A 13,286-nucleotide genomic window follows, 5' to 3' on the forward strand; every position below is an offset into this window, starting at 1 on the left:
CGTCCATTTTACTGCCGAGTTGGTATATAACCAGATGCTGCAGAAAGAGGGGATTTATTTCTGACATGATCCTCACAATAGAGATTTCTATTTTAAGGCTTTCACAGCGAGTCTGGTTTTAACATATGAAAAACAGGCACGTCAGAATTTAAAAATGAACGCATGTAAATGAATGGCGTCTTTCACATCCAGTCCAGCCAGGACCTTTACACGGACACACGTGAATCCATCGTAGCACGCACTTCACGCCTGTACCCACGTGCCCAAATTTCGGATAACTCAGCGCTTTTGGGTTGTGCACGACTACAAAGAGGTTTTATTTAGGTTCAGATTAAAATTATAAACTAAACACATACTTTGCGCTGCAGAGCGGGGTGGTGTTCTCGGAGATGGAAGAACAGGTTTGACGTATGTCCACCTTTAGCTGTGACTTTACGGCCACATTGATTACAAATCGGATAACCATCCTCGGGTGCGTTCGGCGGGTCTCTGAAATAGTCCCACACTGCTGATTTTAGTTTAGCCTTTTTTTAGGCGGACGGAGATTTGTTTAGTCTGATGCATTTTCTGCCGTTCTCACCGCTGTGTGCTGAGGAGCTGAAGCGGAGCAGAGTTGCGCATGCGCGGGTGAGTTTCTCCGCTGGCTTGCCTTTTACCGGTAATAAGCAAACACACACGGTATGATAACCGTGCATTTTAATACCATGGTATACCGTGAAACCGGTTACCGCTGCAACCCTATTCCAGTGTTGTAAGAGGCTGATGTTGTCATATTTAAATAGTAAGCTGAGGTTACTGTTGCCTGTCAGTGATGTGTACATTACACCACTGTTTCCAGTGCCTGATACAGAAACGGATGGAATAGGAGCATTTATCAGGATTCAAGACACACACCCTCTAGCTGATCTCTATTGAGTTTTCAGGCTTCTATGGCTAAGTTAACATTACCATGGTAAAGTGACTAAAATCTAATTTTTTGCATTCATGTGACACAGATCAGATTTTTTAACACTGTGTAAAATCCAGTCATTTTCCAGTCAATGTGCATAAACTTAGCATTGTGTGCATGCGTGCTGTTTTAATGACATAATTGTTCATGTTACAGATATACAAAGATGACTTAACTGTCAGGAAGGCCAAATCCAATCTAAATTAAACAATGAAAATGATTAATACGGTTTATAATGCGAACCTAGACTAATACACATGTACTGATACTGCTGAAACAATTACTTTTTAACTGAGTTCTTTCTTTCTTTCTTTTAGAGCTGTTTGAACTCTTATTCAGATTTTCACAGTTTTATTTGTGGTAATAGATATGTGAATATATAACACAAAGGTGCATGGTCAGGTTGGATATTTTCAGGTTGCATCTTTTGCCTATATACATGAGAGCATCAGATAAGGAGGTGTGCATAAATGTATAATCTGAGCTTTGTGGACTCTAATTCAGATCTGAGTCATTTTCATATTTGGTTCTAGATAGAATATATATTCAGTTTGTGAGTATGCAACATAAATGTGTCAGATTGGATTTATAGCATGTTTTGCCTGCAGGTATGAGTTTAGTGATAATGTCTTTAGACAGCACTGGATAAGGTGTGCATGAACGACTGAGGGACAGCTTTATTCACATCACAGACAAATAAAGGTCAATTACATTTTTTAATGTGAACTGTTAAAAAGTAGACATCAAACTCAATGTGGACAAAGAATCTGAATTGATAAAGAAGGCTTGTAATTTGAACACACATGTGCTGATGCTGTTGCTCAAATATTATATTTATATATATATTCTACATATAAATTAAAGACAATATTCATTTGAGTTGGAGATTATGGAGAGTAGTGAAAATGCTGTAATATTTATCCGATCTAATTAGTCCTAATTAGATCAGATCTGTTGAAGTTATCAATATAATATAGCATATATATCCTGCATGTAAGTATATGGATGCAGATAGCACATCTTTAAAAAGATACCACCTCTAGATTCATTCCACACAACAATTCACATGTAACCCACAAAATCTTTACAGGCTTTCTGTCAGAAAGGCCAAATGTTGCTGCCAGAAGGCTTCACTCAACTAAAGGAGTTTCAGCAGGATTTGAAAGCAAATATTTCTGCCTGTAGCTGTTCCCTCCCTCTCTCTGAACTTTCTTTGTTCCTCTTTGTTCTGAAATATTTCCATCACATTGCAGACGCAGAAACTTGTTTTATGGAATATAATGAGGAGTTGTTGGATGTAATGCACCTCGTACTGAGATAAAGGGCAGATTTAGTGATTTTAGGCCTCAGGCAAAAAAAAAAACAGGAATGGGGTTTCCTGGATATACATTTTAAATTCATTCATTCAGGCTCTTTTACACCTTGTGTCATCAGCCTGACTCCTGATTTTGTCCTTCCATATATGTATATGAAGGAACAGGCCTGGTGTGATGGCATCATAGCCTAGATTTCGACTCCGCCGGCCTTTTCTGTGAATTGGTCTATGTTTAGATTGGATTTAGTTTTTTTCTTGAACTGACAATGAGTCAGATTGGTTACTAAAAACACTTACATTTTGGGTCATCATCTATGTCATCATAGTCATCGCTTGTCATAGTCCCTGTCATTAGGAGTGTCGGAAGTGGTGCAATAATATATAGTATGTATAAACCAAACTTTAATAAATTTTATAAAGAACAAAACAAGACTTTTGTTTATACAATTTTGTCTGATTGTTCAATTGATTAAATTGTAGGCGACCCTCTCAGGAGCGATAAAGTTTAGCAACCTAGTAGCGTGACTTAATTTTAGCATGATTTTAGGACATTGTATAGTGCAGCAACTAGTTATCATTGTCTAACCTTTATTTCCTCTTTGATAGGAAGATGAAATTGGCTTTTAATAGCTTTTGTTCTAGTTTATATTTCCGTTATTCTTAAATGATGCAGCCTCTGCTGTAAGATGGGAAATTTAGCTAGCTACCGAGAAGCATTGGTAGCTAGTGTTTTTTATGCATTTTATGAAGAAACTGTGCATAAAACATTGAAACAACACATTAAACTATGGTAATATAATGGTCCTTGTAATGTTTGGACGCTTGTGCCACTATTTTGCTAGATTTTCTGAAATCAACAAGAAACCAACCTTGTACTTAAAAGGTTAAAACATACATATAGATAGTCCCTTAATTCAGTTTTGCTGAAGGAGTTTAAAAAGTCTTTAAACCTGCCACGCAATGGACTCTGTTAGTGATCATAATCTGAAACTTTCCCTGTTCCCCAATTTAAAAAAAATGTAGTTTGTTTGACAGAATGTTTTTGGATTAACCAGCACCGGGAAAATAAAACTGGTTTAAATGGTCAGAAACAGCACAAGGAGGAAGTCAGTGCAAGAATACTTAATCAGCTGTTAAGCTTGGTGGTGGTAGCAACATGCTCTTAATGCTTCTGGAGTTACATAATGTGAATGGATTTAAGAAGAAGGTGAACTGCATCAGAAATCTTCAGCATGTAAAACTTAGACATAGGAATAACCCTTCTAAAGTCTTAACCTTTGCACTATTAAAATACATGGACTAAACCTAGGAAGCCAACACTGTAATTAGAACTCTACCAATTCTTCTTAATAGCTACCATTGAATCTGATAATGGATATTTGGATGGATAATTACACATCTATATATACAGCTAAAAATATGGCACATTAATTAGAAAGCTTTTTGTGCAGAAAATGGTAACTTAAGTGCAGCTAGTGCTAAAATAAAGCATCTTCCATACAGAGAAAAGTTTGGAGATGATTTCAGCCCTCTAGTTTCTGTCTTTCCATCTTCTCCGTTCTATTTCTGTGCGAACATTTCTACTTACAGATGTTAAAACACTCTATACAACACTTTCACCTCTGTTTCAGAATAAAAAACAAAGGACCTCCAAAAGTACCTGCGAGAGACTATCCTGGTAAGATGTTCCTGTCTTCTGCTTTTCTTTTGTTCTACTTCTGAAGTGACCTGTACCTGTAAATAACATATTTGTAGGCAGTAATATTGTTATTAAATACCTAGGAACAGTACATAATCAGTATGCTTTATGTGTCTTCTCTTTTTAGGTGATAACCAGGAGGCTGAGTGGTCTGGATCAGATTTTGTGAGTTTTGTCTGTCTTTTCCCGTTTTCATTTAGAAATAGATAATGTCATTTTATCATAAAAACAGAAATGACTGGAGTATACAGAAATGTATATATTTATTATATAATGTACTAGGTAATATATACCATCACTGCAGGAACAAAACCTTATTTTTGAAATGATTCACATTGAAAGGAAAATAAATACTTTTATATAAAAAGATGCAAAATAATTTCACTGAAAGTGTTTTGGATAATTTCTGGTTCATTCATCAGAAAGTGTTCAATCGTCCAGTTCAAACCAGCATAAATACCATTTTTACCATTATAACACTTTATCTAAAATGATATAAACTGATTTATGCTGAGGTGATCTGGTTTGCTGATCTACAATGTTTTTATTATGTAAAATAAAAAAAAAACACAAAAAATTAGTATTTGTGAAGGTTTTAGCTCACCAGTTATTGTGATTATTACTATCAGTACTAAATACTGAAAATGAAGCCTCCAGTGCTAACCACTAACACCTGTAAGATGGAGTTAGTAAGTTGGAAGACACAGGAAATAGGCAGGTTGGAATCCAGAACTTTTTAAAACACTTCGAACACTTTCTGCTGTAACTAGTAAACATTAATAAGTTAATAGGTGCGCAAATCATGGTGCTAAAATATTACGAGAAAATTCACCTGCATGCTAATTTCATCTTTTTGAACAGTTAATTTGAAATAAGTCATGTAGAAGTAATTGATTTAGTAAATGGAGAAAATGTCTAAAGATGAATGAGCTAACTGATGCTGATGCTCATTGCAGGACAGTGATGTGTATGAAGACCCACAAGGTGACCATGATGATAGCTATGAGCCTCCTCCCTGTGAAAGAGCCTTCCCTCATGTTCCATCCATCAGCTACCCAGCTGTGGGAGACTACGTGGGTAAGCACCATCACATAACACCAACATTCAAAACTATAAGATACTGAGTGAACAGATCTGAGTGAACATCTGAACAGATCCATGTTAGAGTATATTGTATAATGAAGGCACTGTTGTAATTCAATGTGCTGGCATAACAGCCCTTTATCACCCAAAATAAAATAAGAAGGCTGGTCAATGCTAGGAAGATAAAAACAAAAAAAACATTTACCTTCAAAATTGTTATATTTCTTAACTTGTGCATGCTTTTTTGTGCAAACCATTTTGCACTTGTTTATTCCAAACTATATGTATTGTTTTTTTTATCATTAAATTGTAAAAAAAACACTTATCAGATGTTACATAATGCAATTTAAAATACACTTTTGATTTGGCAAGAATTTTATGCCTATCTGTCATAACAAAGAAACTTAAATCTGCCTTTCACTAGAATCTCTAGCTTTGGTGTGTCAAATCCTGGAGCATGTTTGACCTTATTTGAAGTATACAACATCTATTCCACTGCATCTATGACAGTGAACTTCATGTATTTTCATTTTTTACATTTTTTGTTTGCGCCTAACACTAATTGAGACCTGTTGTCCATCAGCCAATGAAACAATAGCTTAGCACCGCCCACTTCAGTGGAAAAGAACAGTGACTCAGACATAAGGGTATGGAAGCAGACCATCTCCTGAACTGGTTTAAGTGATAAGATTTGTATCATTCTTAAATGCAAATCGGGTGTGTTTAACACTTGCATTTTATGTGGATTGGCCATATCCTGATATAATTCCATTACTCAACACAAATGATGTAACCAAGTGTAAACAGGGTCAATAAGAACACTTGAGGAAACTTTTCTTTCTTTGTTTCGGGTTCTTTCTCTTTTCTTTCTTTCCTACCGAGAGGACCTTTTTTATTAAATATGAATGATCGCTGAAAAGTGGTTACATAAGCCAGACATCCAGACGTAAGCTAAGAAAAAGATGTTCCTATCGATGATTCAGTGATTCTGAGAACAGTGATGCTGTTCTACAGTCAAACATCAGAAAAGTCAGATCTACAGTCAGGCTACTGCTGTATTGCAAGCATCCCCTTTAAAACTAGCAGCTGAGAAACACCATATGGTTAATAAACACGTCAGCTGATGTAAAACCGATGTAGGATTTTTTTTAACACCACAGTGTGGGTAAAAATGCATTGCAGTTAACAAAACCTGACTTCCTGTCCCTGGTATTACTTCTCTATTTAAGACAAATGTCCTGGTCGACCAATGCAGGCAAAACCAGCCAGGCTCCTCCTGTCAGCCAAACCTCCAGTTCGTGAGAAGCCAAACCAGGCAGCAAAAGATGATGTAAGTTGGTTAAATAATCTTCTATCAAAAAATTAAATATCAGAATAAAATAATTCAGTGCTGATCACTATCATAAAACTTATAGTCCAATTCTCTATACTCATTTTTATTTATTTATTTATTTTTGCAGGAAGACTACATTGATCCCAAGGACGACGTAGAAGAAGATAATTATATTGATCCTTCTGAAAAAGGTCCTTCATATAAGATGCTTAAGAATGTACAAAAATCTGTATGCATAACACCTTATGATCAATTTAGACACTGCAATTTAGACACATGACTTTTAGCATATTAGTGTGGAATGAAACCTGTATTTTCTCTAAAAAAAGAAAATCCTAGAAGGTGTGATGAGTAACGAGAACCACATGACACATTTCCCACAAACTCATAATAACCTAAGTAAAGGTGGCTTGGGAGATTCAAGGAAAAATTTCACAGTTCCTGAATGAGATATTACCACTAATATTAGCAACAAACAAAAACATGATCTAATATACTTATTAGATAACATATATCAGCTGTCCACGTGTTTAAATTATATTCTAAAAGTATGAGGTCTCCCACACATCCTACCTTAATTTAGTAAAGAGAAAAGAGATTTATTTTGAATAAAATGCAAATTATCCCTGTTAATCACTGTAAGTGTTATTTTGTAATTAAAATAGCATTTTATTTATTTAAATACCTAAATATATTTTTGAAAAAAAAATGCAACAGTTAGCTTAGGTATGCCTAATACAAATAAATAGATTCCCTCACACTCCCACAGGTTCGTTTCAGACGTGTGGGAAACCTGTAATTATAAATCAGCCTCCCACTGTATATGCCAAGGACTGTACTACAAAATGCTGTATTATAAAGACATTTATAAATATATGTACTGTATATATTTTTTCTCTTCACAGACCCTCATACAAACAAAGGAACCCAACTAGGCATTCCAAGACGTTCCCACAGTCCAGGTTTGCTCATACTTCCTCACATCTTTTAAACAAAGCCAAACTATTTTAAAGCAGTCATCAAATATTGTGATTGTTTATGAATTTACTAAGATTGATTCACGATATATGACATATGCAGCTCTGGAACAAAATAAGAGAGCACTTAAAAATTATGAGTTTCTTTGATTTTACCAAATTAAAAACCTCTGGAATATAATCTAGAGGAAGATGGAGGATCACAAGCCATCAAAACAAGCTGAACTGCTTGAATTTTTGCACCAGGAGTGGCACAAAGTAATCTAAAAGCAGTGTGTAAGACTGATGGAGGAGGACTTGCCAAGATACATGAAAACTGTGATTAAAAACCAGGATTATTCCACCAAATATTTATTTCTGAACTTTATGAACATAAACTTGTTTTCTTTGCATTATTTAATGTTTTGTTATTTTAAACTATTATGCTAATTAGTTTATTTAGGTACATAATGCTGGGGCTAGTAGTGCCTGTAACCCCTATACTGTCTATTCAGTAGGTTCAGGTACAGTGGGACATCAGATAAAGCAGGACAGATAAACTTCATGTTGTAATGACCTTTAGGTGCTGCAAGTTTCAGTGATGTGAATCAAATGTACTCATCATGAATAAGTCTGGCAACCTCACTAATATACCACAAATAAATCAGCAAGCATAGTCAAATCTGGTGGTTAAGCTGCTTGGTGGACTTGGTGGACAGCTGGTGGACTTACTTATATGTGGCACCAGCTTGCGTGAACATGAATGAAGCAATATTCATATTTCTGGTACATCATTGAGTAACACCAGTAACAGTAAGGCTGGTGCCAAAAATAAGACAAGCTTTTACAGGTACAGGTTTTCACTATAATTCAGAAGACCACTGTCATGTTAAATAAAAAAAACACATAACAAACAAATGTTTTTAAATGTTTTAGTTTTGTTCTGTTTTCTTTACTAACAATGAAAAAAAAAAATATATATATATATAGCACTGAGGGTCATCTGGTAGGCCTATCAAAAGGTGTCTCACTTTTGCTTAACTTATCTTATATATCTAAATGGCCTTGGTTACAATATTTTGAATATTGCACTGATATCACTGATATGATCTTGGTTGTTTTCAGATGTCTATGAGGTTCCTGACACAGTAAGTTTTAAATACTGGTTCTCTATTTCATAAACTATAGCATTAAGCTTTAAGTTGATATTTCCTAATTCTGTTCATTTGGTATTTTATGTTCTTTAAAATATTTAATTTCTGTGTTTAAAGGAGGATTCCCCACCCAGTAGTAGGTGAGTCTGTAATTTTTTACATTACATTACATTAAGAAATCAAACTAGGTAAATCATTGTTGTATATTTCCTTGGCGTTCTCCATAAAAAAGAAGACATATACATATATAAATTATATATACAGTAAATTGTCAGCAGAGGGAAGCATGAAGTGCTGTAAGATTTTCTCTCTAGACCTCAAGCAGTTTGGACTGTATGTCTCTCTACTCTTCCTTCAGACTGTGGCCTCTTGATTTCCAAATGGATTGCAAAATTATCTGATGGTCAGTGATGGGTTGCGTCAGTGCAGTGTTTTCTCCAGAAAATCTTACAGCACTTCATGCTTCCCTCTGTTGATAACGTTTATAGAAATCCGGATTTTATTTTCCAGCAGGACTAGGCACACTGCCCACACTGTTTGAAGCCAAAATCCAAAATCTTGATTTTTCATAAAACTTTGCTCACTGTTAGGACTCAAAGTAAAATAAGCAGAATGAAGCCTTTTAGCAAAATATCTGAACTATAAAAAACAAACACAACTGCCTATTTTTTTACTTACGTCTAATGCTTCCTCTTTCTGTATCACAGGTGCAACACAAAGCGTCAACCGCCCGCCATGAGGCTGCCTCCTAAACCCAGTCCCAGGTACTGCACTCTCAACATGGCATATGTTTTCCCTAGAGCAAAGTATCTTTGTTGATTTAGCTTCTATATATAAAGATTGCTGTTGCTGTTTGATAGCATTTGAATGTGATAGTTGTTTTACAATGTGTCAAAATGTTATAATGAATAAACTAATGGAAATAGTTAAAAATGGCTTGCAATAAAATAAATTAAAATAGATTAACTCAAAGGATGATGTCATGTACAAAACCTTTAAAGCCAAAGTGTATCATATATAACAATTCAGCACATATTTTAGCACAGTTTCTGAACCTCTGAAATCCTAATTGTAAGGATAAGAATACTTAATATATTTTATTAGCTTATTATTAAACAATATACTACTACTACTACTACTACTACTACTAATAATAATAATAATAATAATAATAATAATAATAATAATAATAATAATGTAATTAAATAAATAATATTTAATTATATAAATAAGAAAATAAAACACCCCTGCCCCCTGGTGGAGTAAAATTGGAAAAGCAACTCAGAGTATAATAGGTTAAATACTTTTTGCTTAAAAACTGCTGAGAAGAATGCATTCCATTTGTATATTATGTATATTATACACATATATCATGCCCAGGGTTTATTTTATTTATCAGTAAAGAAATTATATTTTTGGGGAATTATTTGGTTAATTGTCGAGATTTTTATGGGTTGATCATTTTTCAAATGACCTTCACACATCTGTTAATCCAACTATTCTTGTTTGTTTCTCATTGTTTTCCATAAAGATTAAATATAAAGAAGCCAGTTTCCTGTCTGGTAAGCATCATGTAGTTAAGATACATAAATAACTAAATATTTTTATTTGCCCTTAACTAAGATGCGTATGTATTAGTAAGAGAGCTTTTTAAATAAATCTTTTTTTCTGATCTCTGTGTGTAAAGGTTTGAATACTAAAACTCATGTCACACTGTGATGAATGGTCTGCTATATTATCTGATTTTGCAGGAGCCAGAGGGAGAGGATGACTATGAAGTCTGCAATACTGATGAGTGTAAGTGCACTGTATTTAATATGAAAGTGAGCGATATGCAGAAATATATCCTAAAACTTGTTGTCATTATATGAAAATATACAGGATTTGGACAATGAAACTGAAAAACCTGTCATTTTAGTGTGGGAGGTTTAATGGCTAAATTGGAGCAGCCTGGTGGCCAATCTTTATTAATTGCACATTGCACCAGTAAGAGCAGAGTGTGAAGGTTCAATTAGCAGGGTAAGAGCACAGTTTTGCTCAAAATAATGCAATGCAAACAACATTATGGGCGACATACCAGAGTTCAAAAGAGGACAAATTGTCCGTGCACGTCTTGCTGGCGCATCTGTGACCAAGATAGCAAGTCTTTGTGATGTTTCAAGAGCCACGGTATCCAGGGTAATGTCAGCATACCACCAAGAAGGACCAACCACATCCAACAGGATTAACTGTGGACGCTGTAAGAGGAAGCTGTCTGAAAGGGATGTTTGGGTGCTAACCCAGGATTGTATCCAAAAAACATAAAACCACGGCTGCCCAAATCACGGCAGAATTCTATGTGCACCCTAACTCTCCTGTTTCCACCAGAACTGTCAGTCGGGACAATAAATTATTGTGGTCTAAAACCAGGTGTTTCAGTTTCATTGTCCAACCTCTGTATGTCCTAAGTCCTCAGTTACAGATAACAGAAGAAACCTCAGTAATCTTCAAATTAGGGAAAAAGGTGGAGTACACTATAGGTCTGGCACATTATAGGCATCAAGGTAATTGATTTAAATTGCTTTTTTTTACTCTAATCTAGCCCCAACATCATCTATGCCAAGTTTAGCGGAAAGGCCAGAGAAGAAATCTGCAGAAGACAGACGGCCATCCATCCCTGTACCACTGCCAAGAGACCAGTAGGTCACACAGTGTTGTTTAGGCAGAAATCATCTGTATAATTAAAAGAAAGTGTCAAATATCAAAAACATCACTATAACTGAGCTTGTATCTATTTTAATTCTTTATAAATAGGAAATTTCCCAAGCCATCATTTTTTCAGGTATGTAATTGGGAATATCTGAAGCATGTTTTTTTTGTTTCTGAATGTACTGAAAGTTTAATAAGATTATGTCTCCCATCTTCCAGAAAACAAGCAACTCTACACGAGATCATGAAGGTAAATATTGATTTAATGGCTGTAGTGTACACTTCACTGTTTAATCTTATGAATACTGTATAAACAATTCACTTCAGGTCTCTTTATGATGCTTGGTAATATGATCTAATACAGTCAAACAGTACTGTATGCAGGGTTCATACACTTTTTAACCAGTACGTTTCCATGATATTTTCATGGCTTTTTCATGCCTTCAAGGCACATTTTCTTGACCATACGATTTTTAAAATATAACTGCAGAAATGGAAAATAAAACCAAAAATCAACTAAAACTATAATTAAAATTCATTATAGTAGGTCTAAAATAAATTAGATAAAATGTTGACATGCAATATTTAATAATAATATGTGTGTCAGATCCTTAGAGCTCCATTGTGTAGAGATAAATTACTGAATTAACTCTGTTCTGACATATTTGTAGATCAAAACAGATTTTCTTCTTCGATAAACTTGAAACACAAAGATTTGTAGACCAAATTTCCATGACTTTTCCAAAACTTTCTGAGAATTTTCTTTTTCCCAAAACTTATCCAGGCCTGGAAATTGCTATTTTCCAATTCCATGACCTTTCCAGGTTTTTCATGAATGTACAAACCCTGTGTACGTCACATTAATAACACTAGCAAAAACCCAAGCCAGCAGCAAATATTGGGTTATAGAGATAGCTTCCCAGAACTGGATTTCATTGCAAGATCGTATTTGCATTGGAGAATAAGTGTTATAGTTTTAAATACAGGTTTTCATAAGAAATTTGTGTATTAGTTTGAGCAAAGTCTTCATACATAAAAACTACTACTAAATGTGATATAACTGAAGTAATAAATGATATAACAGGCTCTATGAGAAAGGTGGAGCTCACATTATTTTTCAATATTTGTTTGTCTGATGCTCTACAGCTTCACCAAGCCCTGTGACTCCAGGATTTTATCGTGCCAAGTAAGTAACTATGAACATACAACAAACCCTCCCTCAATCTGAACAGGAATCTACTACAGTTAACTATATGTTGCTGAATTATGTTCTCATTCATTTTTTTGACATCTGCAGGATGTCTCTGCCTCGTGAGCTCCCCCAGCAGAGTAAGTGTTCCTAATAATAGATAGGTCTTATCACGCACAACCACACCCACCATGCGTGTACTGTTTCAGCCTTGTCAGTTGGTTGTTTTTGTAATTTGTCCGTTATGGTCTTGTTTATGCAGAGCCTTCAGCAGCAGAGGACAGTGGAGCTAGACAGCAGGAAGAGGTGATCATCACACCGCATCAAACCATAACACATAAATAGTGGAACAATAACACAGAGCTACCAGTTTGTAATGGTGTACAGCATTGTTAGTCCTTCTTCCTTATTGTTTCCCTTACTGGGTCTGAAAAAGGAAGAGGTCGCACCAATTTCCTTGTTGTCTTTAGCTAATTGCATAAAAAAGATCATATATTATTTAGTATGTTTATGACTGAGCACAGTATGATGTTAGAGATGGGACTATTACTGAGTTTACTGAGTTTAGGCCAAAAAAAAAAAATCGCCACCAAAAAAAAAAAACACACTCTAATAATTAGTTGAACTTCCTTTAGCTTTGATTGCAGCATGCATTCACTGTGGCATTGTTTCAATAAGCTTCTGCAATGTCACAATATTAATTTTAAACCAGTGTTGCATTAACATACATATAATACAAACATGCAGATGCAATAATTTTAAATAGCGTTTTTTTTGTGCAATTAACAACATTTAAGATATTTAAGGTACTTAAGGTATTTTATTTAAGTTTATGTTGGAATAAATACTGTAATATTGTTGATATTCTGAACACTAGCTGTTTAGATGCTTTTCTCAGCATTTTGGCAGATGTAAAACAC

The 13,286-nt window shown here is 34.8% G+C and overlaps 1 protein-coding gene across 3 annotated transcripts in view; it reads left to right on the forward strand.

Moving 5' to 3' along the window:
• The window catches only part of blnk (B cell linker), a 51,449-nt gene that overhangs the window by 34,658 nt on the left and 3,505 nt on the right, over positions 1–13,286 (forward strand). For all 3 annotated transcript variants that reach the window (XM_022684616.2, XM_022684617.2, XM_022684618.2), the window contains 17 exons: positions 3,896–3,942; positions 4,091–4,128; positions 4,920–5,040; positions 6,276–6,376; positions 6,507–6,570; positions 7,285–7,341; positions 8,461–8,483; positions 8,607–8,629; positions 9,197–9,253; positions 10,021–10,051; positions 10,241–10,286; positions 11,071–11,167; positions 11,283–11,310; positions 11,397–11,427; positions 12,324–12,363; positions 12,475–12,506; positions 12,629–12,672. In XM_022684616.2, the coding sequence (XP_022540337.1) occupies positions 3,896–3,942; positions 4,091–4,128; positions 4,920–5,040; positions 6,276–6,376; positions 6,507–6,570; positions 7,285–7,341; positions 8,461–8,483; positions 8,607–8,629; positions 9,197–9,253; positions 10,021–10,051; positions 10,241–10,286; positions 11,071–11,167; positions 11,283–11,310; positions 11,397–11,427; positions 12,324–12,363; positions 12,475–12,506; positions 12,629–12,672 (880 nt within the window). The remainder of the gene's footprint in view (positions 1–3,895; positions 3,943–4,090; positions 4,129–4,919; positions 5,041–6,275; positions 6,377–6,506; positions 6,571–7,284; positions 7,342–8,460; positions 8,484–8,606; positions 8,630–9,196; positions 9,254–10,020; positions 10,052–10,240; positions 10,287–11,070; positions 11,168–11,282; positions 11,311–11,396; positions 11,428–12,323; positions 12,364–12,474; positions 12,507–12,628; positions 12,673–13,286) is intronic.

Source organism: Astyanax mexicanus, chromosome 7, assembly GCF_023375975.1.
Source record: "Astyanax mexicanus isolate ESR-SI-001 chromosome 7, AstMex3_surface, whole genome shotgun sequence".
Classification (NCBI taxonomy): domain Eukaryota; kingdom Metazoa; phylum Chordata; class Actinopteri; order Characiformes; family Acestrorhamphidae; genus Astyanax; species Astyanax mexicanus.